The sequence below is a fragment of the Haliaeetus albicilla genome, chromosome 9 (genome assembly GCF_947461875.1).
Source record: "Haliaeetus albicilla chromosome 9, bHalAlb1.1, whole genome shotgun sequence".
NCBI lineage: Eukaryota > Metazoa > Chordata > Aves > Accipitriformes > Accipitridae > Haliaeetus > Haliaeetus albicilla.
The window spans coordinates 6177154-6199066 of NC_091491.1; the positions used below are offsets into that span (position 1 = coordinate 6177154).

The 21913-nt window shown below is 53.4% G+C and overlaps 1 protein-coding gene across 3 annotated transcripts in view; it reads left to right on the forward strand.

Moving 5' to 3' along the window:
* Positions 1-21913, forward strand: part of SMG6 (SMG6 nonsense mediated mRNA decay factor) — a 119296-nt gene that overhangs the window by 37818 nt on the left and 59565 nt on the right. For all 3 annotated transcript variants that reach the window (XM_069791240.1, XM_069791238.1, XM_069791239.1), the window contains exon 11: positions 21521-21637. In XM_069791240.1, coding sequence (XP_069647341.1) covers positions 21521-21637 — 117 coding nt within the window. The remainder of the gene's footprint in view (positions 1-21520; positions 21638-21913) is intronic.

A 21913-nucleotide genomic window follows, 5' to 3' on the forward strand; every position in this document is an offset into this window, starting at 1 on the left:
ATCTGGCCTCTCTGAGGCTTTTTTTCTTTCTCTCTCTCTTTAATAATTTGTTTTATAATTCCTGGAATCAAACCCATCTCAGACACACTGTTTTATTTTACTGTATTATTGGATTATACTTCCTATAAATCACTGGATGTTATTCATAGGCCACCACCAGAATAACTTCCCCTCTCCCCCCCCCCCCGATGGCCCCGCATTCCAAACAAGCGCGCCCCAAAGTGGGGGTGCAGCAGCGCGGGGCACCCTAGAGACACTTCCCGGAAATCCCAGCAAATTTGCCTGGCTGCGGGTGTGAAGCATCAGGCTGCAGCACCTGGATGCCTTCTGGCACTCTCGGGCCGGTCGCGTTGTGCCGTGTGGAGGTTGTTAGGAGGTCGGGCTTAGGTGGAAGTGGAGAGGGGAGGGGGCTGCCATATGTGCATCCTCAGCACATGTAGGGAATGAAGTTGCATCCCCCGGGGCTGAGCAGAGTCGGGGCACAGAGGCATGGGGAGGTTCTGGCCAAGTGTGCGGCTTTAGCTGAGGATTGGGAAAGTGGCTTGCGTTTCAACCAGAGGAAAGTTATGGCAGGGCAGGGTGACCAGGCTGTAGGGTGTCTGCTCTGCCAGGGCCAACGGATGAGGAGGAAGACCTGCTATTTCAGCAGCAGTCCCACTAACAAAAGCGCACGTGGGGTGTGAGGGGGGTTCAAGAAGGCAGTCAGTGTGGCAGGGTCAGGCTGGGCTTTGGTTCGCAGCCCTCCCGGATCTGTCTTCTCGAGTGGAACATGGCTGGGTTTTCTGTGCGAGACAGAGTTGGCTGGGAAACCTTGAAGGCTCGTGCAGAAAGGGAGGATTTGCATCCCACTCCCTGCAGCAAATTCAGAGCAGCATCTGTCCCCTTTGTGCTGCCACACCAGTGTCCTCAGAGCAGTGTAGAGTATGTCAACACTGCACAGGCCGCTGGGTGTAGAGGTACTCTGCCTCGCTCAGAGAGAACTGCTCTTACACAGCGAGTGTCCACTAACTACAGCCTTTGCAAGGGTTTGCTAATGTGCACAGTCCTGCTTGCTCCTTGGAGGCCTGCACCAGCTTCTGAGATGTTGATCTTGCCCACGTCTTCTTGAGAGACACGACAAAGGATCCATAGGTTAGTGCAAATCAACTGCAATGTCTGAGCAGGTACAGGACTTCTCCTTTTGCATGTGTGTTCAGCACCCCAGCTTGGCTGGAGAGCATGCATTGAACCCAAAGGACCCCCTGAAATCAGCCTGTGCTTTTGTAACCAGCAGCCTGCTCTGCTGCCATCCTGCCACTGTGCACGGCCCTGCGCTGGATGGAGCGTGTTTCGCTTTGCTGACCACAGCTGCTCTGGCTTGCAAGCTAAAGTGTGAACCCTTAAAATATCCCCAGAGATGCTGCAGAGGTTGGTGGCGTCTGCCCTCAGCAGAACCTCAGCTCTGACCATCTCTACGGTTCTTGCTTGGTTTCTGATGCTCGGACCCAGCTTTACTGAAAGAGCTAACTGCAGCATCAGAAAAAAGACTTCAGCAGAAGCAGGTACCACTCTTCTGCTGCAGCCACATCTCAGTGGCTTCTCATGAAGCTCTAACCACATGTTGCATATTGGAGCAGACAAAAGGTGCTGGGAGTCGAACGCAAGGGAGTTCAGTGCATTTGACTGAATTTAAAAATAAAGCAGTGCTGTGGACTGCTGCCTTGGTTTGGTGCAGTTTTAAAATTAGGCACAAAACAAAGCTTAATAAACCTCAGGCTGTAGATAGCAGAAGCAGCAACTTGATCTTCCCCTGTCTGGGGAGCAGAACCAAGTCCTTTTCTCCTAATTCCCCTCTTTGCATGGTAAATATGTGCTTCACCGGCGTCCAGCTGGCACCTTCGAGCAGGCAGCTCTGTGGGCTATGACAGCTTTGGGCATAACACCTGGGAGGTCGATGAAGATGTTGTATTGCAGGGCTGTGTCTTGGGGAGGCTGATTATCTGCAGTCCTGTGCCCTGTTGAGAGAAGAGCTAGAGGTCCCTCCACCTGCCCTGGGGACTTGGTTTTGTAATGCAAACGCAGTCCACTTGATACAAGGAGGACTGAGTTAAGCAGTTTCGTAACTGTCTTTATCTGAGGTGCTAGGGTCTTCAGTCCACACTTGCTATATGAGGACCGAAGTGTCTATACTGAGATCACCAGCCTGCACCTGGCAGTTGCTGTGTGCTGTTTCTCCGTGTGACTGGGTAGTGCTGTCTTTAGCAAGGTGGTGTTAAGACATAACGCTTCCCAAGGCCTTAAGTTTGGAGGAACTGGGCATTAAATTCATCCTTCCCCTCCCTTCACGTTGCTGCTCTTATTCGCTTCAGGTTTGAGTTGTAATCAGGAGAGGAAACCCAGAGGATGGCTGGCTGGGACTGGTGTCCATCCTTCCCCGTGCTGCCTGGCTTGCACAGAGGCTCTAGAGCGAGCGGGTGCTGAGATGTCTCTGCCTGGGCAAAGGCCTTTTATACTTAACCCGTTGTCGAGTGATGTCTGCTGCTTGCTGTGTCCAGGCGCAGTCCAGACCTTGGCTGTGTAAGCAGGATGAAGAGTTGAAATGGCACAGGGGGCAATACCCTCATTGCTCATCTTAGGAGCTGTGTGGCTTCCTGTGTTGAGCTGCTTGCTCATGTTGAGCGTCCTGAGGGACACGTACGTGTCCGGAGGTGGCAGCTGACCCTCCGGAGTTTCTCCTCTGAGCAGTTGGGAGTGCTGGAGGTTGGCACAGTTGCTGGGAACTGTCGGCGCCTTTCCTTTCAGGGAAGGAAGCTGTCTCGGACTTGAGACACATCAGCAAAGTTCAGGTAAAATACTTTTGGCCCAGACGCGTCTTCAGAGTCTCGCTCTCGGGCTCTTGAGGCTGGTGGCAGCAATGTTTAGACCAAAGTCTTCCTTTGCTTATTCCCCTCTGTTTCCTGTTTAAAAGGGAGATTGTCACATATTTGGGGATTTATTTACCGTAATTGGAGTTATTTTCCTGGCTGCTGGCTTCTGCCCTCTGATGCAAGGCTCCTTAGCAAAACGTGTGTCCAGAAAGCCATGTGACTTTTTTTCCCTTGCCACAAGTGCCAGCAGGAGATGCAATAATCAACGCGCTGCAGGGAATTTCCACTTGCAGTTCAGGTTTCTGAAATCTAGACGTTGGCTTTGGAGGCAAAAGATCGAGTAGGGCTTTGTGGCAAGGAAGGGAAACGTTTCCAGTGAAACCAAGTGCTTGCTGGTGTGTCAGACTCTCCAGTCCTGCCCTCCAACCAAAGTGCGGCAAAAGTCCCCGTTGAGTAGTGTCAGATGAGCTCGCTGGGGGCTTCTGCCCAGTCCGCCTGTCACAGAGCACATCCTTACGTCTGCCCTTGAAGCTGTTCCATCAAACGCAGGGTGATACCGAGATCTCATTTCAGGGCAACAAATAGAGGGGAAACGATTTGTAATCACAAAGCTCGAGTCTGCTTTACAGCCAAGCTTCGGCAGCCCAAGCAGCAAGTCAGGACAGAGCCGGTGACAGGCGAGGTCAGGTTGGAGGGGCTTTCATGCTGCGGTGCCACCAAGGCATGGGCCAGCTCTGCGAACACTGAAACAAAACCACTATTTCGGCAAAGAAGTAGCGTCACTGTATAAAATGAAAGGCAGGAAATGGAGCGCCGGCACGCAGTGTCCATCTGTCCTGCTGTAAAATGAGAAAGGAGGTGCCTGAGGCAGCTTTCCCAGGGCTCTGCTTCACCCCTGCTTTGGTGGTGGAGAAAGAGGGGTGCCAGGGAGCCGGAGTGGGGTTGCACCAGGTGCAGCAGCTTTGGTGAAGCTTTAGATGTTTGCAGCATGACAGGAAATCCTCTTGCTTTTAAAGAGATGTTTCTGACTCTTTAATGTGCGTTGCGCCTTTGATTTCCTCGTGCTTCTAAGCAGCACCAAGTCAATTACTGTATTTCTGTTTAATTCTCTGAGAGAACATTGTATAATTAGGCTAATTATGGTGCTTTGTGAAGTTGTAAAACTCTTGATTGAGCTTGCGGGGCTGTTTTATAGTCTGCCAGGTGTAGGCAGGGCGGGCTGCCTGCCCCATGCCCGTGCCCTGTGCAGGTTCGGGTGCAGCCTGCCAGCTCGGTGAGGGTAGCTTTCTTCTTGGGGGCTGCCCCACGGGCACCACGGGCTCGTCCCGTGCCAGATCCATTCTGCCTCCGTCTATTCGCAGGCTGCAGTCCCTAGGTGAATCGGGTGCCTGGTGCTGGGGGAGGGGGGGGGCTTCAGCTGGGAGCGAGCACCTTTAGGGGCTTGTTGGGATCTCTTCTTGCCTTAATGCTGAGTTCAGGAATGGCAGCATAGCTAAGGCTGTGTTTCTACTCTCAAGTGCATCTGCAGCTAGGAGGTGACCCCTTGCAGGTTTACATATGGAGACCTTTTATATTCCCTGATTAGGGTCTGCCCGAGGCTGTGTGTGCCTGTGCAGCAGGATCTTGGCGACATGGTACTGGCTCTGCCTGTGCTAATTGATGGTCAGGAGGAAGGTGAGGACTTGTTGAGCGTGACCATCAGGAGTCACCCTGGCTAACGTGGTGCTCAGCCCAGCTTCACAGCCAGTATGGACTAGGGCAGTTTAACCCTGGCTGGGTGACAGCGCTGAAGGTACGTGGCCCTTCTCTAATTGAAGGGTCATTTTTAACGCTGATTGATGTGGCTTGCGATGGCTGTGGTTAACGTGACCGTAGGGCTGGCTCATAGGCGACACGGAGAGGGCACGAGTGATTCATCTGTCCGTTAGGTTGGCACGGGTCTCCGACGTGCGCTCTCAGGTCCCCCAGCCTGCGGGGTGGGACGAGAGGCAGACAGGAGCATGTCGCCATGGGCTGGGAAGGAGACGCCCCGTAGGGACGGCTTCGGCTGTGGGGTTTCTTCATTCCTCCTTCTCCCATCCCTCCTGGGAGCGTGCGGTCTCCCGACCCTGCCTCAGTAAACTCCTGGTGCTTCTCCGTCGGACCCAGGAGCGGAGCAGGGGAGTCTTGCGTAAGCAGCGCCTGCTCTCCGGGTAATGGCACGGAGACGGAGAAGGAGGCGCCGGCTGCCAAACGCGGGTTGGGAACAGCATAAACCCTTCAGAGCAGGGCCCGAGGAGCCAAGGTCTGACAAGACCTCATGCCTGGTGCCGGGAGCAGGGTTCGTCCCACCCGGGGGGCCCCAAAACCGTGCGCGGGGGGCCACGGCGGGGAGCGGCGAAACGGTGCCACATGGGCTCGTGTGTCTTTAAAAGCAGGCGAAGCGGAAGTGATGCTCTCGGGCACATCTGCGCGAGGCTGCACGGGGAGCGGGAGACGCGCCCCAGCTGGTGCGAGGCCCTGGCAGCCCCGGGAGCTGCCGTCTGTTGGGGTTTACTGCTGTCTACGTTGAAACGCGGCTTGGGAAGCGGGGAAAGGATGGGGGGGTGGGGGGGGAGTTGGTGGCACGGTGCCAGTCCCGGTTCGCCTGGCCTTCTCGTTCTTCTCTCCTCCTCCTCCTCCCCGCTCCCTCCAATGCTTTAAAGTCACATTTCCAGGCCAGACATAGAATTAATCTCTGGGCACTTCACATTGCTGGCAGCGCAAAGCAGGATGTGGGATCTTTTTTTTCTCTCTCTCTGCGTCTTGGCTGACTTTTTTACCTCTCGAAGAATTTGGAAGGGCCGTGAGATTCCCCCCGCCCCCCCTCGCCTCAGTGCCGTGCAGTTTTTCAGCACGCTGATCACCCTGCTGTGGCTTCACCCTAATAGATTTCATATGCTGACACAGTTGACATCAGTACCAAACTATTTTACATGTGATCTGGTGTATTTCCTGAGGAAATCTGCAAGATATTTATTAAGAACTAATAAAATAAACCTCTCCATGAGCTTTTAGGTAGTTTTCAATTTTTCATGTCTCTCTCGTTTCCTCTTATCAATGAGTTTCTATTTTCTCCCTCCTCTCTGACCATTGCAAAAGGAAACAAAAATAAATGTTTTAAACCATTCCTGAATGGACACTGGGAATATTTCTGTAGTGATGTATTAGCAAAGTCGTATTTTTAGTGCTGTATTGTCAAGACTAAAAATATCCCGCTGCAGTGCATCCTTTTTATAGGGCTTTGTGTGTGTGTGTGTGTGTGCTGAATGTTGTACAAGTTTGCACCAGTGTGTAAAGGTCTGTCTTTGTACTACTGCAGTGTTGCCTCCCCGTCGCAGCTGGACTCCATTAGGCCTTGAAAATTAAAGTAATCCTGGTTAAGAAAGAAAAAAAAATTAATCAATCTCGCAGAGCCGCGTTTCCCCAGCTGAGCCTGGATACCTGCATGGCAGCCCCGCTCTGAAAGACTCCAGCAGCCCGGGCTTGCGTGGGCCGGCAGCGCGCCGTGGGCCGGTGCTTTTGCCGCTGCGTTCCTGCCACGGAGGGTGTTCCCTGCCGCTGGCGTGCGCCGGGCTGAGAGCAGCAGCTCCGTTTTCCTTGCGGCCGTGCAGAGCAGCGGGGTTAAGGGCGAGCTGGCTAGCCAGGAGGGCCTGGCTGGGGGTTGCAGTCACCTAGTGGGTTCCTGCTCTTTTTTCACGCTCGGGAAGCCCTTCGGGGCCGCGCTGTGCTGGCGGGGCGGGAGCGTGTGTGTAGCTGGGAGCAGGCTGGATACTTCACGTTTTCAGAGGAATTTTCTACCTTTCTGCTATTTCTGTCTCCTTCAATTAGTTGTGTTTGTAATGGAGGGAACCAAAGGTGGAGCTGGGCTGAGAAGCCGCCTCCTCTCCGTCCCCCGCAGCCGGCGCGGGGGGACCCCCCGCTCTGAGAGCCAGTCCCCCGAGCCGCGATGGGAAGTGGCTCCGTCTCTCTGCCGCGCGTGATTGATGCAGCCGTTTCCAAATATAATTTTCTCGCTGGTTCGCGTCCGCAGATACCCGGCGGAGCGCTGCAGCCATTGCTCTGGCCCTCGGGAACAGCCTTGCGTCACAGGTAGCGGGTGCTGCGACTGACGGGGGACCTGACGGCCGGCCTCGGAGCGCCGTGCGCACGGCACGCAGCGTTTTATGAACTGATGTGTCTCACGCTCCAGCCAGGCGCGAGCGTTCCCCGTCCGCCCGCCCCTCCGTCGGCTTGTCTCCTCTGAGTCACTCGCCGTTTTACTCGCGGGTGCCTCGCTTTACTGTCTGCTGCCGTCTGGAGAGCTGCAGCCTTTCAGCTTCCTGTAGAGCAGTTCAGCGAAAGCAGTAATTAGGGCCCGTAAAAATTTATTTTATTAGCGAGAAGTGTTGGTGGGTAATTGGCCATAATTTGAACCCAGCCAGATTGGAGATTAATAAAAAAAAAAAAAAATCACAGAGATCTTTTTACCAGAAACGCCAGGGCTGTTACTCGCAAACCCTTCCCCAGGCGGGTGCAACGGGACGGGACGGCGGCTGCTGCGGAGAGGGCGGCCGGCAGCGAGCGCCTGTGCTGTACCCGTCCTTGAGGGTGTTTGACACTGGCATGGGAAGAAAGGAAACCTTGTTTTCCAAGAACTCTGCTCTTTCTCAGCTTGATAAGCATTTAAAATAAAAGCTGCACAATTGGAATTGGCAGAGCATCCTCATTCTTTTGTCTGTCTGTTTATTTTTTTCCCCTCATCCCTCGACATGTGTGCTACAGCCCAGGGTTACTACACCCCGCAGAACCACAGGCCTGGAGCTCTGCAGGCGTGCGCTGAGCTCTGCCCACCCCCAGCCTGGCTCTTTGAAGCCTGGCAAAGCAGCGGAGATTTGGCTCCGTCCCCAGTTGGGCCCCGACCCTGGCAGCCTCCTGATGTCCAGGACACTGAAGTATTTGACAAAATGTATGTTTTCAGCCCCTTTCAGTTCCCCCTTCGCTCGCAGGGCAGCAAACCCAGGGCTCCGCCTGGAGCTGGAGCAGTGGTTTTGGACCCGGGCTGTGACCGCGCTATACGGACCCAATCGCTTTGGTATTTATAGACTTCGTTAGAATAGCTTGAACGTGGCCAACACGTTGGAGCGGGAGCGATCTGACGGCCGACGCCTGCATCCTGCACGCTCATCACGACGGCTGGTGTCAGCGATTGGAGAATTAACCGCTCCACTCAGGGAGTAAGGAAGAGCCAAGCCCCTGCACACATGTCACGCTCAGTTACTGCTGGTTGAATCAGACCAGGGAGTTACTTCAGGTTACTAGTCCTGGTCGTTGCTTTGGTGTAAGGGATGGGGGTGTTAACTTCAGGTTAGTAGTGCTTGTTTTTTGCTTGGCAGCCCAGGCTGGAACCTGGTGTAACTGTTTCCCAAAGAATATTTTTGGTTTTAAAACTGAAGGTCAGCAGTTCGCAAGGGCTGCACTTGCAGCCAACTCTGTGGTTCGCCTTGTGCCACCGGGCCAGCAGCACTTGAAATTCTGATCAATTGATCTGCAACAATATGAAACCACGAAGGGCGACTGCCAGTTAAAACTCCCCGTCTCGCCCCATTTTCCCCACCCAAAGTGTCTTTCTGCCCATATCCCCTTTCTTGCCGCCTGTCTCCCTCCCTCCCTTTCGGCTGTGTATTGGAGTTTTTGTCTATCTTTTTCCATCTCTCTGTCTCTTTTCATAACAGTTTTTAATAATGTTTTAGTTAGTTCCAGCCTTTTCCCTCAATGGATCCCATTGGAAAATGCATTTGAAAGGAAACAGTTATACACTTCCCTTCCTTTGAAACTCTGTTGGCACCTTTTCCAGTGCAGTAAACCATACAACATGGATTTTCAAAGTTTCCAAACACAGACATGCTGGCGTTAAATTTATGAAAAAATATTTTATTCGGCTGTATAGTAACTATAAGTCTCTGAGCTGCTGGTCACAGTGAAATCGAAGCTCGCTTTGGAACTACAACAGGTTTTCAAATCTCTGCAGGAAACGTAGCGGCGCTGGCTGTATGGGAGCCCGCAGCTCCCTCACGGCCTCCCGGCAGGAGACGTAGCAGCAAACGAAAGGGGTGCTGGGGCACCCCAGGGCTGAGCCCACCACCCTCGAGTGCAGCCTTTCCCTGTGGATGGCCCTGCTGGGAACGGTGCAGCAACGGTAGCTGCAGGGAACTTCACAGTCATGCCAATCCTATCTCAAATCACTGGGGAAAAGAGGAATTTGGCATAAAACCATTATGTCTTGTGCTTGTTAATGAACGTAGAAGGTTAAGGCTTTTTAGTTACTGAGTCCTGTGGCGGGGGTCTCAATAGCTGGTGTGAGTCTGTGCGTGCTGCAGTCTGCACGGGGATTTGGGACCTGAGGCTCCGGCTACATGTAAGTTGTTGGAGCACCGAGATCATATTTTCTATTATGGGGGCTCGGATGTTAAACTTCCTGGAATGGTTTCTCTGCACGCTGTGGGTTTGTGCCTGTGGTCTCAGCCCTTCCCGTAGGGAATTGTTCACTTGACACCTGAGAACCTCCCTTTGCATGGCTCTGCTCAGAGCAGATTTTTTCTGAATTTCCACAGAAGACCACGGCCCCCATTCACCACGAGAGGTCAGGTGGGTGAATCTGGCCATATCCTTGTGAGTACCGTTGTGAGGGGTTGTTTCCAAACAGCGAGCCTTGAAGCCTGTCCTCATCAGCGCTTCTGTGCACTTGAGATGTGGTGTAATGCAGATAAGGCCTCCTGTGATGGACGAGATGATGACGTGGCAGAGATCCTGGCCTTAATTTTCTTGTTGTCCTTTTGCTTGTAAAATTCCTTTCCCTTCACATGGGAGTTTTCCAGAGAAGTCACTGATTAAGTGTTATCATCATGCTCGGTGCCGCATGGAGCATAGGAAGAGCTAGAAGGTTTAGGTTCCAAATAATCGGATAGCATAAACTCACTGGCTTCTGTCTTAAAGCATCTTGGGTTTGGATGTTTTTCTGCATGGTATCTCTAATGTGTACTGATGGGGAGCTGAGCTTAAGGAAAATAACAGGTTTTCTAGTTTTTTGACTGCTCACCTTGAAATGCAGGAGATGGAGTTCTAAAAACAGAGTCCTTCAGGAGCTGCATTTATTTGTATTCAAAGCAGAGTTGCCCAGTGTCTGCAAATTTCATCCTCTCTGTGTCACCACGGCCAGCCAACAAATGAGAGAGACGCAAATACTGACCACATGTGTTGAGAGTGGTTATGGTGACTTCTGGATCCCCCTGGAAGTTCATGACCAAGGCAAAGGCAGAATCTAGTTCTCCAGCGTAGCGCTGAGCCATCTTAATCCCCAAAACATTACCGTGTCCTGCAGCCCTCAGCCTTACTGAATACGTGCACATTTCAGCACATCAGAAAGCTCTGCAGGAGGGTCTCTACTGACTGTTAATTTTCTGTGTTGACTGAAAATGGTAACCTGAGGGGAGAAAAAGTGATATGTCATTAGGACTACCTTATAATGCGTAAGTGTGATGGAGTTAACTTGAAGTTGCATAGACGGCTCTAAGTCTGGTGTTCCTGACCTTTGAGCACTCAACTCTGTGTTCACATAACGGTTTTTGTATGTGTAATTCCCATTGTTTTTAGAAAAGCGAGCTCCCCCATGGAACAGGACTGACCTCATCTGGGATCCTCGGCTGGCACGTAAATCTAGATTCACCACACAAGCCTCTGCCACAGCAGGAACGCTGGAAGCGGGGCTGTTATCCTTCCTGTGCACCAGGCACTGGGGGTGAGCAGCCACTGGTGGTGCCAGCAAAGCAGCGTGAGGCCCTGGAGAACAGACTGATATGCTATCGCCTAGCTTGTGCTGCTTTGGGCCCCTTTTTTACCTGCCTTTGCCTCTCTACTGTCTCACCTGGCTTGGTTTCTTCTTCCCTTGCCTATCCAAGCAGATGAACAAGCTGCTGCTTCGGTTGGAGTGACACATGAGAGCTGTCTGATCATGAGTACCCAGATTTCCAAAGGCCCCCACCTTGGCAAAGCAGGAGTGGACAGAGGTGGCAGAAGGCGCTCCCAGACCCTGCTGCTGTCCCCTGCCAAACTTCTGGTTCCTGCTCCAAAGTGTGAAGGTGCTAGGGATTTCGCTGAAATGGTCGAAGAATTTTTAACTTGAGAAGAACAATATATTTTCCCTAACCTCATTCTGGCAAATGGCTGAACCTTTGTAGATGAAATTTTCCCAATAAATTTAGCTTGAAGAAAGCTTTTGGCGTGAAGGATTGCAGCCTAAATGGTTAAAGTTTGGCAAAGTTGTTAGGAACTAAAACCAGGGTCTCATAATGGAAAGTGTTAGGTAAGCTTCACTGTTGGCACAGCGGCTGGGCTGTGCCCCTCTTGGAGGGATGTCCTGATGCTGGGAGTGCCACTGGCACCGGCCGGGGAGGCTGGAGGGATGAGCAGGCGCTGGAGGTGGCCCGGGGCTGGAGCAGGAGGTGAGGAGGCAGTTCAGGCCTGCAGGCATCTGATGAGGACCCTGGGATTTACTGCCTCCCTGGAGCTGGGGGGGCATGAGTTTCACTTTACATTTTGGCATTTGCTTTGCAAACTGACACACTGGCGCTCTGGTCGCTCAGGAAACTGTAAAAAGAAGAGCAGCAAACGAGTGAATGTGTTGAAACGGAAGCTCCGCACTTTGCTGTTCCTGCCCCATCAAAGGCTGCTTTCTCTGAATGCGCCTGTCTGCAGGCGCTTTCTCTCATTAACTTTTACTCCAGGCTTGAAGCACTCACCAAGGTTCACACCAGAGGAGGCATGTTCCAGGCTGTCTGTTTGCATTTGCTGCCAAAGACATGCCCACCTCCAGCATGGGAGGGGGGAGCGGTGGAAAAGGCTGCCTTTTATTTGCTGCGATTGTCCTGGTAAAACTTCACTCGGGGCTGGAGTAAATCTCTTGGGAAGCCCTGTTCACACCTCCTCCCCCATTGTAAATAACATCTGACACAATTATGGTTGGGCGCATACAGCTCCTGGGTGGGATGCTAGTAGCAGCTTGCCATGCCTGCTGCGTAGCACCGAGCCGGGCTCCCATGGCAGTGTGCTGAGGAGCGTGCTTTCCTCCCTGGCCCTTTCAGGGTGAGGTTCAGGGCTCTGGCTGTGCAGCTGGCTTCTTCAAGAAGGGCTGACAGATCTGTGCAGAGAGAGGATAGGCCATCAGGGGTTTTCTTGTATCAGGCTGCATCGTCCTGCCTCGCTGCCATGCCCCTAACGCCTGTTTACATTTCCATCCATATTTTTTCTTCTTTTGGTGCAGCATTCCCTGTTTTACCCGGGTGCCCTCTGCACGTACCGAGCCCTGCTTGCCTTTGGCCCCTTTCACCCTTGCAGCCGCTTCAGTCCCATCCTGCTTGTGCATCTTACAGCAAATATTCCCTCCGCAGCAAGAGACAGCTGGTGCCAGGCTGGTCTGGAGCTATATACATGCTGATGAGCTGGCTTGCCAGCTTGGAGGGACATACTTTCTTATGAGCTAGCCAGGAGTTATGTACATTTGGTTTTGCCAGCCTTTTAGCTGCCAGACAGGTCAAATTCGTGTAGCTGTCAGTTGTTGGCAGCAGAATGAGTGGCTCCAGGGATTGCGCAGAGCCTTGAGGCTAGTAAAGATTTTGCCGTGCCTGTGTCCTAAGTCCTAGCATCAGCTCACCCGCTTGGAGTGGCTCTGGTGAAGGCAGTGCTGAGAAATAATGGTTTAGCTGGTGGTTCTCCAGCCTTTGCCAGTGTGGGTGAGACTGCCCCAGCTGTGATGGTCTGGGACTGGCGTGTCTCGGTGTGAATGTGGCTAGTGAAAACTGGGACGTACGTGCCTCCCTGGGCAGGAGTGTTTCTGACACTGCATGGGATGTTGCACATCCAAAATTGACTCCTGCAACCTCGCTGGGGCCAAGGATGCAGAGCAGGATCCTGACCCTGCCAGCTGAGTCAGGCACCCCAAGCGCAGAGGGAGAGCTCCGAAGTGCTGCTTAGTGCAAGTGGAAATGGCTTCAATCTGTGTTTTGACTGATGGGTCTTTTCAGGAAATTTCTGAGAATAACATTTCTAAAAATGGCTGCCTCTTTCCACTGATATTTCCTGGAAAAGGCTGCAGTTAATTTTAAACCACTATCCTTTTCCCTTTTCAAGTGGAAATGGCTCTGTGCTTGTCCTCAAGGCTAATGTCATTCTTTCTGTCCTAGCCTGTGTTATGTGGTGGGGAGGGACAGTGTGGCACTGCCCTGGCCTCCTCTTGCAAGACCTGTTGGTCTTCCAGAGCTGCAGAAATTGGGGTGATGGGGGCACTCTGTGCATGTGTCTGCTTTCCCTGTGGAAATGAATAACTGTATCTCCCTGAGTCACTTCACAACGATGTTCTCTTTTGGTGACTCCTGGCCCGTCCTGAGCAGACAGGAAAGCTGTCTCTAAAGTCATTCCCTTGCCCAGCCTAAAACTCTGTTCGCCGGGGTCAGGAAGGATATACCAAGTTGGTTATCGCACCCCAGGTGCAAGGATCCAGCCCTGTGCATGGATCTTGGGCTTGGGGATGGTCAGAGCCAGAGGTGAGTTCCCGGATCAGCTGGAGGGAGCTGGCAGCACAGAGCTGTCCTGGGCAGGCAGCCCCTTCGTGTCGGGCAGAGCACCGCTTCCCCTGTGGCTCTCGGGCAGGCTTGCTGCTTCGGGTGGGAATATGTCATTAATTTTTATACCTTCCCCTGTAAACCATCGACCCTTTTTATGATGTCATGAGGGATTCCTTAATTTTGCAGCTGCTTCCTGGTTACGTCAGAGAAGAGCCTCCCGTCCTAGAGCCCAGCGCTGCAGTCCAGAACGGCTGGAAACAAATGAAGTGTTGAATATCTAATGGCTTCCACAGGGAGAGCTGCTCCATCCTCCCCAGGCCCCCGGCATTCCTCACCTCCTAGGCCTCCCTCCCTCCCTCCCTCAAACAAGACGGGGTTTCAGCATGGAGCAGAGGGAGCTGCAGGCTCCTGGGCGGCCCCAGCTGCTTTGGGAACACGTACAGCGAGTTCCCCTGTGCTGCTGCATGTCTGGGTGCTGCGGCTGAGACCTGTCTCCCCCAGGGCCTTCCTGCCTCTCCGTGGGGAGAGGTCTGTACGAGGAGGTGAACTGGGGGCATCCAGGTTATTACTGCAATCCGAAGGTCGCTTTGGGAGGGTTTCAGCCCTGTGTGCTGCAGGTGGTGGCGTTCGGCTCAGCCGCAGGGCTGTGCCAGGAGGGCTGGGGCTGCCGTCGTGTCTGCTGCCTGCAAATTTAGAGTCAGGGAGCATCTTTCCAGGAAAGCTGCCTATCGTTCCCAGGCTCTTTGCAGGGTATAAGCCAGGGCTGAGCGAGTGCCTCCAGGTTCCCAGGCTCTTTCAGGGGCAGATGAGTGCATGTGTGACTCGCTGGTTCCCAGTGGAGAGCGGGGAGTGCCCATGACTCAGGTCCTCTGCAAGGGGGTGTCAGGGAAATGCCCCACAGCTGTAAGCATCCCTCTTGCTTTGCTGCTTTATATTCCCGCAGCAGTGGGACCGGCTGCCTGGACCGGCAGCGCGGCTCTCCGTACCCGTTTCCTGCAGACATCCCCATCCCGTTGGGCTGCCCTGTAGCCCTGCCAATGCTGTGTCTGGCAGAGGGTGACTCACGGGGAAAATACTTTGGTGTCTGAGCAGTAAGAGAGCAAACAAATTGCCTTCAGGTGGTGTCAGCTTGGAGGTGACCAGCCTCTGTCTTCTTCCCTGCAGGGCAGCAGCCGGCTGGTGAATCAGTTGTCTGTGCCGCCGAGCTGCTGACACATCAGCCGGGTGCCTTAGGCACAGCTCGCCCGCAGTCCCGTGCTCACCGAGCTCCTCCACCTCCTGCATTCCCTGGCCAGCCCATTATGTCATCCTTGGGATTGCGTACGGAGACCCGTTCGTTCGTTTGATTGCCTTCATGTATGGTCCTTTACCATGTCACCAGGGAAGGTGGGTTCAGCTGTTGCTCCCTGGGAGCAAAGCACATCCCTGCTGCCCTCTCTGCCTGCGCTGGGGCCACCTGCTGCCGGCGCCGGTCCAGGCTCCCCGGCCCGGAGCCACAGCTCAGGTTAGGACGGGGAGGCCAGCATGGAAACTGTCTCGCTGGAGTCTTCCCGACCCTTGGCTAGAGCAGTCTGGTTGCCTGAATCAAAGGAATCAGGTCTCCTTCGAGACTCTAATGCTTGTTGGCTGGTGTTGTTTTAACTGTGAAAGATTCAGCACTACTTGTGTTATGTTAGCTGGGATGGATGTAGGAGCATGTCTGCTGCTTGCTTGCGAGCTCGGGGGTTGCTGTGACTCGATTCCACTGCTGCCTAGAGCACGCTCGGAGCGGAGCAGCTGGGAGCCCTCACTTCCAGCCCCCCTGCTCCATCCCTGCGAGTGCCTCCCTGGCCGAGGCCACGTGGCCTGCGCTCGCTCTGCCCTGATTGTCCCTCGCAGGATTTCCTTCGGCACATGGCACTCGAGTGGCCACAAGAAGCTTCCTCCAGCAAATCCTTCTCCTCTGAGGCGGCTGTCCCTTGCATCGCTTGCTCTTTTCCCATTCCCATTTCCTGTGGCTGGTTGCGTTGCCCTAATAGAGGTTTGGCATTGCTGTTTTGCACACCCTAGTGGGAGAGGGGATGTGTTTATCACTTTTCCTGGAGATTATCTGTTTAAGCACTCTCTGACAGTTACAATAACAAGGGCAGCGCGTTGTGTTTCCCAGCAAAAGGACACTCGCTGCTGAAAGATGTATAGCACTAATTAGAAATACATAACATCCGGCCACATGGCAGCCTTCTCCCGGCCGCTCCATTTCCTGAGCTCAGACGACTTTGACGACAGTTGGTTTATGTTTTCCATGAATATAATGTTCTCAGAGAAACACAAATTTCTCCCCGTTAAAATTACGTCCCCTTTCTCTCCATCTCTCTCTCTCCCCCTCCCCACGCACCCTTTCCCCTGCAAAGCAGGTAGATTTATGACTGCAGAAAGCCTGGGTCGGATCCTGCTGCCAGCTGGGTCAGAGCAAAGCTCACAGCCTCTGCGTGGATGCAGTGGAGAGCCCAGGTAGATGCTTGCAGAGGGCGCTGCGGCAGCCGTGCTGGCCAACCCGCCTCGCTCCCCAGGCTCTCTGCAAAGGAAGCTGCCTCCTGGTAGAAAAACAGCACTCTTCGTGCAGACCAGTACCCAGCTGGAGGAAAAAACCCTCTTTCCTACACGTGAAGAAACAGGAGGACTCTTCTGCAGCTCAGAGGGTTTTCGTGATCTTCAGAAAAACCGCCTGACCCTGGTTCCCAGTTGCTTTTTCTCTGTGCTTGCAGTCTGATGCTTATCAGCTCCCATTTTTCCCATCCCATCCCCTCTCCCTCCTCTCGCTCTTGGGCTTTGCTTCAGAGCAGATAGCCTGGGCACCACTTGGAGGAGTCTGAGTCCAATCTCCAGCTTGCAGCAAGCAGCAGTGACTAGTACAAGGACATTTTTTTGGAGGTCCCAGCGTGCTGGATGGGAGCAGGGCAGTTGCTCTGCTGAGGGTAACGCAGGTTAGGTGTAAGGGCAGTTAGATGTAAGGGAGGTAGGAAGATCGAGCATGCTCAGGGAGGTGAAATCTTAGAAGGTTTTAGCTGCTGAAATGAATTCCTATTGAATATGGAAAAACGGCTGTATTTCAGATGTTTATAGCTTGGCCAAGTGTGGACAGATTTCTAGTAGGACAGGAAAACTCTCTGTTAAAAAGGTTATTCTGCAGCAAAATCTCAGATCCCCTTTCCAGGATTTGCAGTTGCTAGATTAGCTCAAGGAAAAGGTTGTAAGTGTTTTTTCTAACAAGGGTAAGCCACTATCTTGTTTCCTAGCCTCATTCTCACAAGTAGCCGAACTGTTTTGGCTAAAGATTTCCGGAAGAATTCGGGCTGAGACAGGCACCCAGCATGGAAACTTCAGCTCTGATAGTTAAACACTGAGCCAACTGGAAAAAGGGTCTTATGAGTGGCTAGTGTCAGGCAGGCTTAATAACACGGTGCTCAAAACCCTGCCTGCAAAAAAGACTGTCAGAGCTCATGTCCCACTGGCCCGTCCAGCATCTGGAGCCCTAACCTCCACGATGGGTTTGCAGAGGGCTGCAAAGCTCTCTCACTTATTTTTCGGGTGCAGAAAGACAGATCTTCGAGGCAAATTCAGCCTACGAAGTGTGGAGTAATGCAAATTACCCAGGCTGTTGGTTCAGACTGCAAAGTGTTTGATGACATTCCTGGTTTAAAATACCCAGGCCTGCTCATTTCTAGCCCTGTGCAGCGTTGCATGTACCTTAGAGTTTTGCTGGTACAGCTGGCGTGGGGCTACAGGTGACCAAGAAACAGATCCAGCTTGAGAAAGCTCCCAGAGGATGGGTTTTTAGGCCTGCTCAGCTCCCTTCTGTGTCTGCAGCGTGGCTCCATGGGCCATGTGTCAGTACAGAGGGTGGTGGTGCAGCATGCGGCAAAGCTACAGGGTTACCCTGAGTCAGTCTTAGCTGCAAATGCTACGAATCCTGAAGCCCTGACCTTAGGCTGTGGTTTCACAAGCAGTTATTTAGGTAGCAGTGCCAGCTTTACCCACCCTCCGCTCCCCCCCACATAGCACCTTTGATGGCGATGGCACAGCTGAAAGGTCACATTTCTAACCCCAGCGTGATCTGGTTCACAGGGTGGCTGCGCAGGCGAGAGCTGAGAGGTGACGTGGTGACAGGAGCTGTTTAACTGATGCCAGCATTAACAGGGATGTTTGTCTGGTTGCAGGGGGAGAAGGTGGAGGGGGAATGTGTTGTGGTTGTTGGTGCATATAACCTGGTCTTGTGCTGGATGATTTCCTGCGGAGCGTCACCGTTGTGGCTGCTGGTGGCACAGAGGAGCCACATCTCTGACCACCTTGGGGCCTGCGACCTCGTAGCAGCTTCTTTTTCAAGTGATTTCTGTCTATAGCCTGCCTGACCACCTCCGCTGTGCCCTGGCTGCGTGGCACGGCTGGGTGTGAGTACAGGAGGGTTATCTGATTACAGCCTAATTTGGGGTTTCAGGGGAGGAAGTGGAGTGTGGGTTTGTGGCAGCTTTAGCTGATGGGATGCCATCGATGCCACCTGAAAATGTCTCTGGCACCAAGCTTTTGATGACCGCCTGTGGGGATAGGATGCGGGATTGCCTGTGGACCTAATGCTGTAGTTCTGCTTCTCCTGCACCTGCTGTGGATCTTAGGAAACAGATCTGGGAATTACAGAGTTTTCCCTGACCTGGGCAGTCAAGATCTCTCTGCCTGCTCTTGTTGGTCTGTGGCAGCTGGTGTCCCCAGGTGATACTAGTGCTGTTCAGCTGCAGGGACACAAATAGTCTAAATGTCACTCCAGCCTCCAAGAACATCTCTTTCTATGAAGTTTGTTTCTTAATGCATTGTGCATTATCAGCAGCACAGATCATTGCTCAGCTCAGAGGTAATGATGACCTGCAGGCTCCATTTGTTGCTCCAACCCCCCTTTCAGCGTATCTTCTACGAGGTATTTTTCTCTTAGTGCTAGGGGTGAGAGACCTTGCTGTGGGTGCAGAGAGCTAGTTTCCTTACTGCCCATCTCTCAAAACACTCCACAAGTTTCTTTCTAAACACCTCCGTTTCATGAGCGCTCTGCCCTTTGATTGTACCCTCACCTTGACTGTCTTCTGTGACATGGCCAGCCAGGGGTAGCCTGGGGTCTGCCACCCCACAGCCTCTGTGTCACGCAGTTGTGACTGCTGACTCCAAACTCCCAGCTCAACGAAAGCCGAGGCTCCCTGCCTTCCGAGGAAAGTGGTGAAAAGTCACAGACAGAAAGTTTCTCCTGATTTATGGTGCTTTCCTCTTTTGTCCTACAATTAAGCTCTTAAGAGCCCTTGCTGGCAGGGCTGGGAGCTGGAGTGCTGGTGTGTGTTCAGGGTCTTGAACAAGCACCCACCTGGACGCTTGTTCTTCCCTGCAAGGTTGTTGGGCTGGGGGGGAGCCTCTTTGAAATGAGGCTGACAGGCTTGGCCGGGGAATGAACTTTCAGGACCAGGGGAGTTTTGTGTAATTTAATGATGAGATGACAACACCCACGGTAGCTGAGCTGGAACTGTGGGGAAATGACGGTTGCTCTTACCTGCACAGTGGACAGCTTTGCAGGCTGTACCAGGGCTGGGCATCGTTGCGGTACATCGAAGCACCGTGGCTTTATGTAAACTGGGTGTGAGCCGATGGGCACATGGTTCACGTCTGTAGCAACACAAGATGTTTGATGGAGCTGTGGCTGTAGTGCTCAGCTTGAGTGAGCAGGTCACAGATGGCTGTACCTGTGACAGCTCACGTGCAAGAAACATATACTCTCTTTTGGTTGTTCAATGTTGTATGAGGAACTGGTAGCCTGCAACAAGAGCTGCTGGTGGCAGTGGGAAGGGCTGAGCCCCTGGTACAAAACCTGACCATGGCCACTGCAGGGCATTGCCCCAGTGCTCGGAGCCAATCTCTGAAGTACATCGGGGCTGTGCAGCACTTCTGACCCTCAGCATTACGAAAGACTTTAAGCTTTGCCTTTTTTGGAGGGGGAGGACTTAACTTTTGTACCAGCCCAGTTTGGGGGTGACTGTGAGTCTGGCTTGAGCGCAGTGCCCAGAGTCCCGGCGGGGCTGCCCACGCAAAGTGCAGGGGTGCTTGCTGAAATGCCCAGAGCTTTTCACCCGCCCTGGGGACTCTCCAGACTCAAGTGCAGCAGCATGACAGACATGGTCTTGTGTGACTGTTTAAGACAAGAAGTGAAGAGTCCAGCATCTCACCCGAGTGCGGGAGGCGGGAGCACGGGGAAGACGACTGTAATTTCTTGAACTGGACTGTGGCCAGAGCACTGGGACTAACACTTTTAATTGTGGGAAAGGCTTCATGAAAGAGATTTACTGTCCCAGAGTGGTCACATCTTTAGTTTTATGTTTCCTCCAAAAGTTGACAGCCCCTGCAGTACAGCACTTCCTACCATTGCTCTGCGGCACCGGCTCAGCCCTGGCTCTGGGAGCAGAGCACCCTCATTCGGCTACCAGGCGCCTCTTCTGCCATCCCGGGTTACCCTCGGGGTCTCCCCACTGGCTGCTGAACTCATTGGTAGCTGTAAGAGCTGGCCAAATCAAGCCTACAGATCTTCCTTCCATTTTTTCCTGTATTTTCTAGGTGTGTTTTAGTCTTTTTCTGGTTGATTTTAACCTCCCACCTGATTGCGCTGAAATAATTTGCACTTAAAACCCAATGTTTGTTCTCTGCACCTCAGGCGTTTTGCTAGCCTTGACTGAAACAGGGTCTCAATGTCTTGCTTTAATCCTCTTGCCCTTTGCTCAGAATCCCTGGTCTGCCACATCAGGAAAGTTCAGCTTCCAACACCTTCCCCTTGCCCGCACGCAACTGATGCTCACGTCTGTGGCGAGGTGCCTGGGAGCCAGGGCTCTGTGGGGGCTCTCCCTCTCCATCCCGACGCTGGGGCTTTGCTTGCACGGGCACCGGTTTGGAGTCACTACCTACACGTTTGCATTCACCGTGCAAATCCTTTGCCTGGCTTGCGGCAGCTTTTCTCACGGTGGCTGCCTGTCTGCAGGGTGAGGGCTGGAAGCCCTGGTCCTGCAGCGGGTGATGCAGAAGCCAGCGAGGAGCAGCCTGCACAGAGCAAACAGCACAGGCTGGTAGGAAACCCCCGAGTGGTGCGGGTGCATCTCATCCCGCTGGGCAGCAGCTCCGCTCCCACACACCACAGCGCTTCCCTGTCTCCCTCCGGGCAAGCCCCCAACCAGCCACTCCCCCCACATCTCAAGGGAGTATATGAATTGGGGGCAGAGGGGATACGGAGGGCAGAGGGGATTTGGAGGGCAGAGGCTGCCCTTAAGGCTTAAAAATCTGCGAGCAGGCAGTGCGGTGCCTGTGCGAGCGCGGGCAGCCTGGCATGCCCCATGGTGCCCTCGGCCTCACTAAATGTAACCCACACCCAGCTCCAGGCAGTTCCCTCGAGCCAGCTCCCCACTGCTCTCAGCAGCCTCAGAAGTGGTTTCTGGCTGGGTGTAGATGCGCCGGGGGGATTTGCTCTCACTCTGAGCCGGCTCTGTTTGGAAGAGCTGTGGTCGTGTGGCATCTACTTGAGTAACAGCTTCAATTAAGCTCTCTTGACAAGCTGTTGTGTGACTGGTGAACTAATGGGAGGAGCCCCCTCCTCAGCTGCTGAGGTTAAAACTCCAGCAGGGACAAAGATCAAACATGTAGCTAATTACCCTTTTAACACTTAAACATACCCCCCTCCTTCAGGGGAAGGCATCAGCTCCAAGCAGCAGCTTCTGTGCTGAGAGCCCCGAGTGCTGGCTCAGGCTGGGCTGGCTCAGCACACGAGGTGGGGTCGGGCATGACGTGGGCAGTGTGACTGCAGCTTCTTCCCACTCCAGAGTGGCTACTCACCACCTTCTTTTTTTTACTCACCACGTGGAGCAATTGGGTCTAGGACAGGTGTGAGCTGGGGAATTGCCCACCCCTGCAGAGATCCCTGCCCCAGGGAGGATGCAGAAAGGGAGGCTGCGAAGGCGAAACAAGATGGAGTATCTGACCTGCTCCCTGCTGAACCCTCTTTCTGTCTCCTAGAGTGCATCTCTGAAGACTGCCGCTCTGTCATCCAGGAACAGGCCACGGCCCTGGGGCTCTCCATGTTTGCACTCTTGGTGAGGAGGTGCACCGGCCTGCTGATGGAATGCGTGCAAGGTAAGGGGTTACCGGCAGGATCCACGCAGCTGCCCACGAGGCAGCCTGGTGGTGTTCAAGCCCTTGTTGCCTGCTATTTTGTACACCCCTTCCCCTCTGCTGGGGCCCTTGGATTCTCCCCCAGCATCCCAAGCTCTGCCCAGGTTATGGCTGGATCACCTGGCAGGAAAGCCCCTGATGTGTGCAGACAGAAACATTCAGAACAAAGGGATGAATGCAGGACATGCTTTCTGCCAGCCATTGTGAAACTTCCCTAAACTGGAACCTCGGGATCGT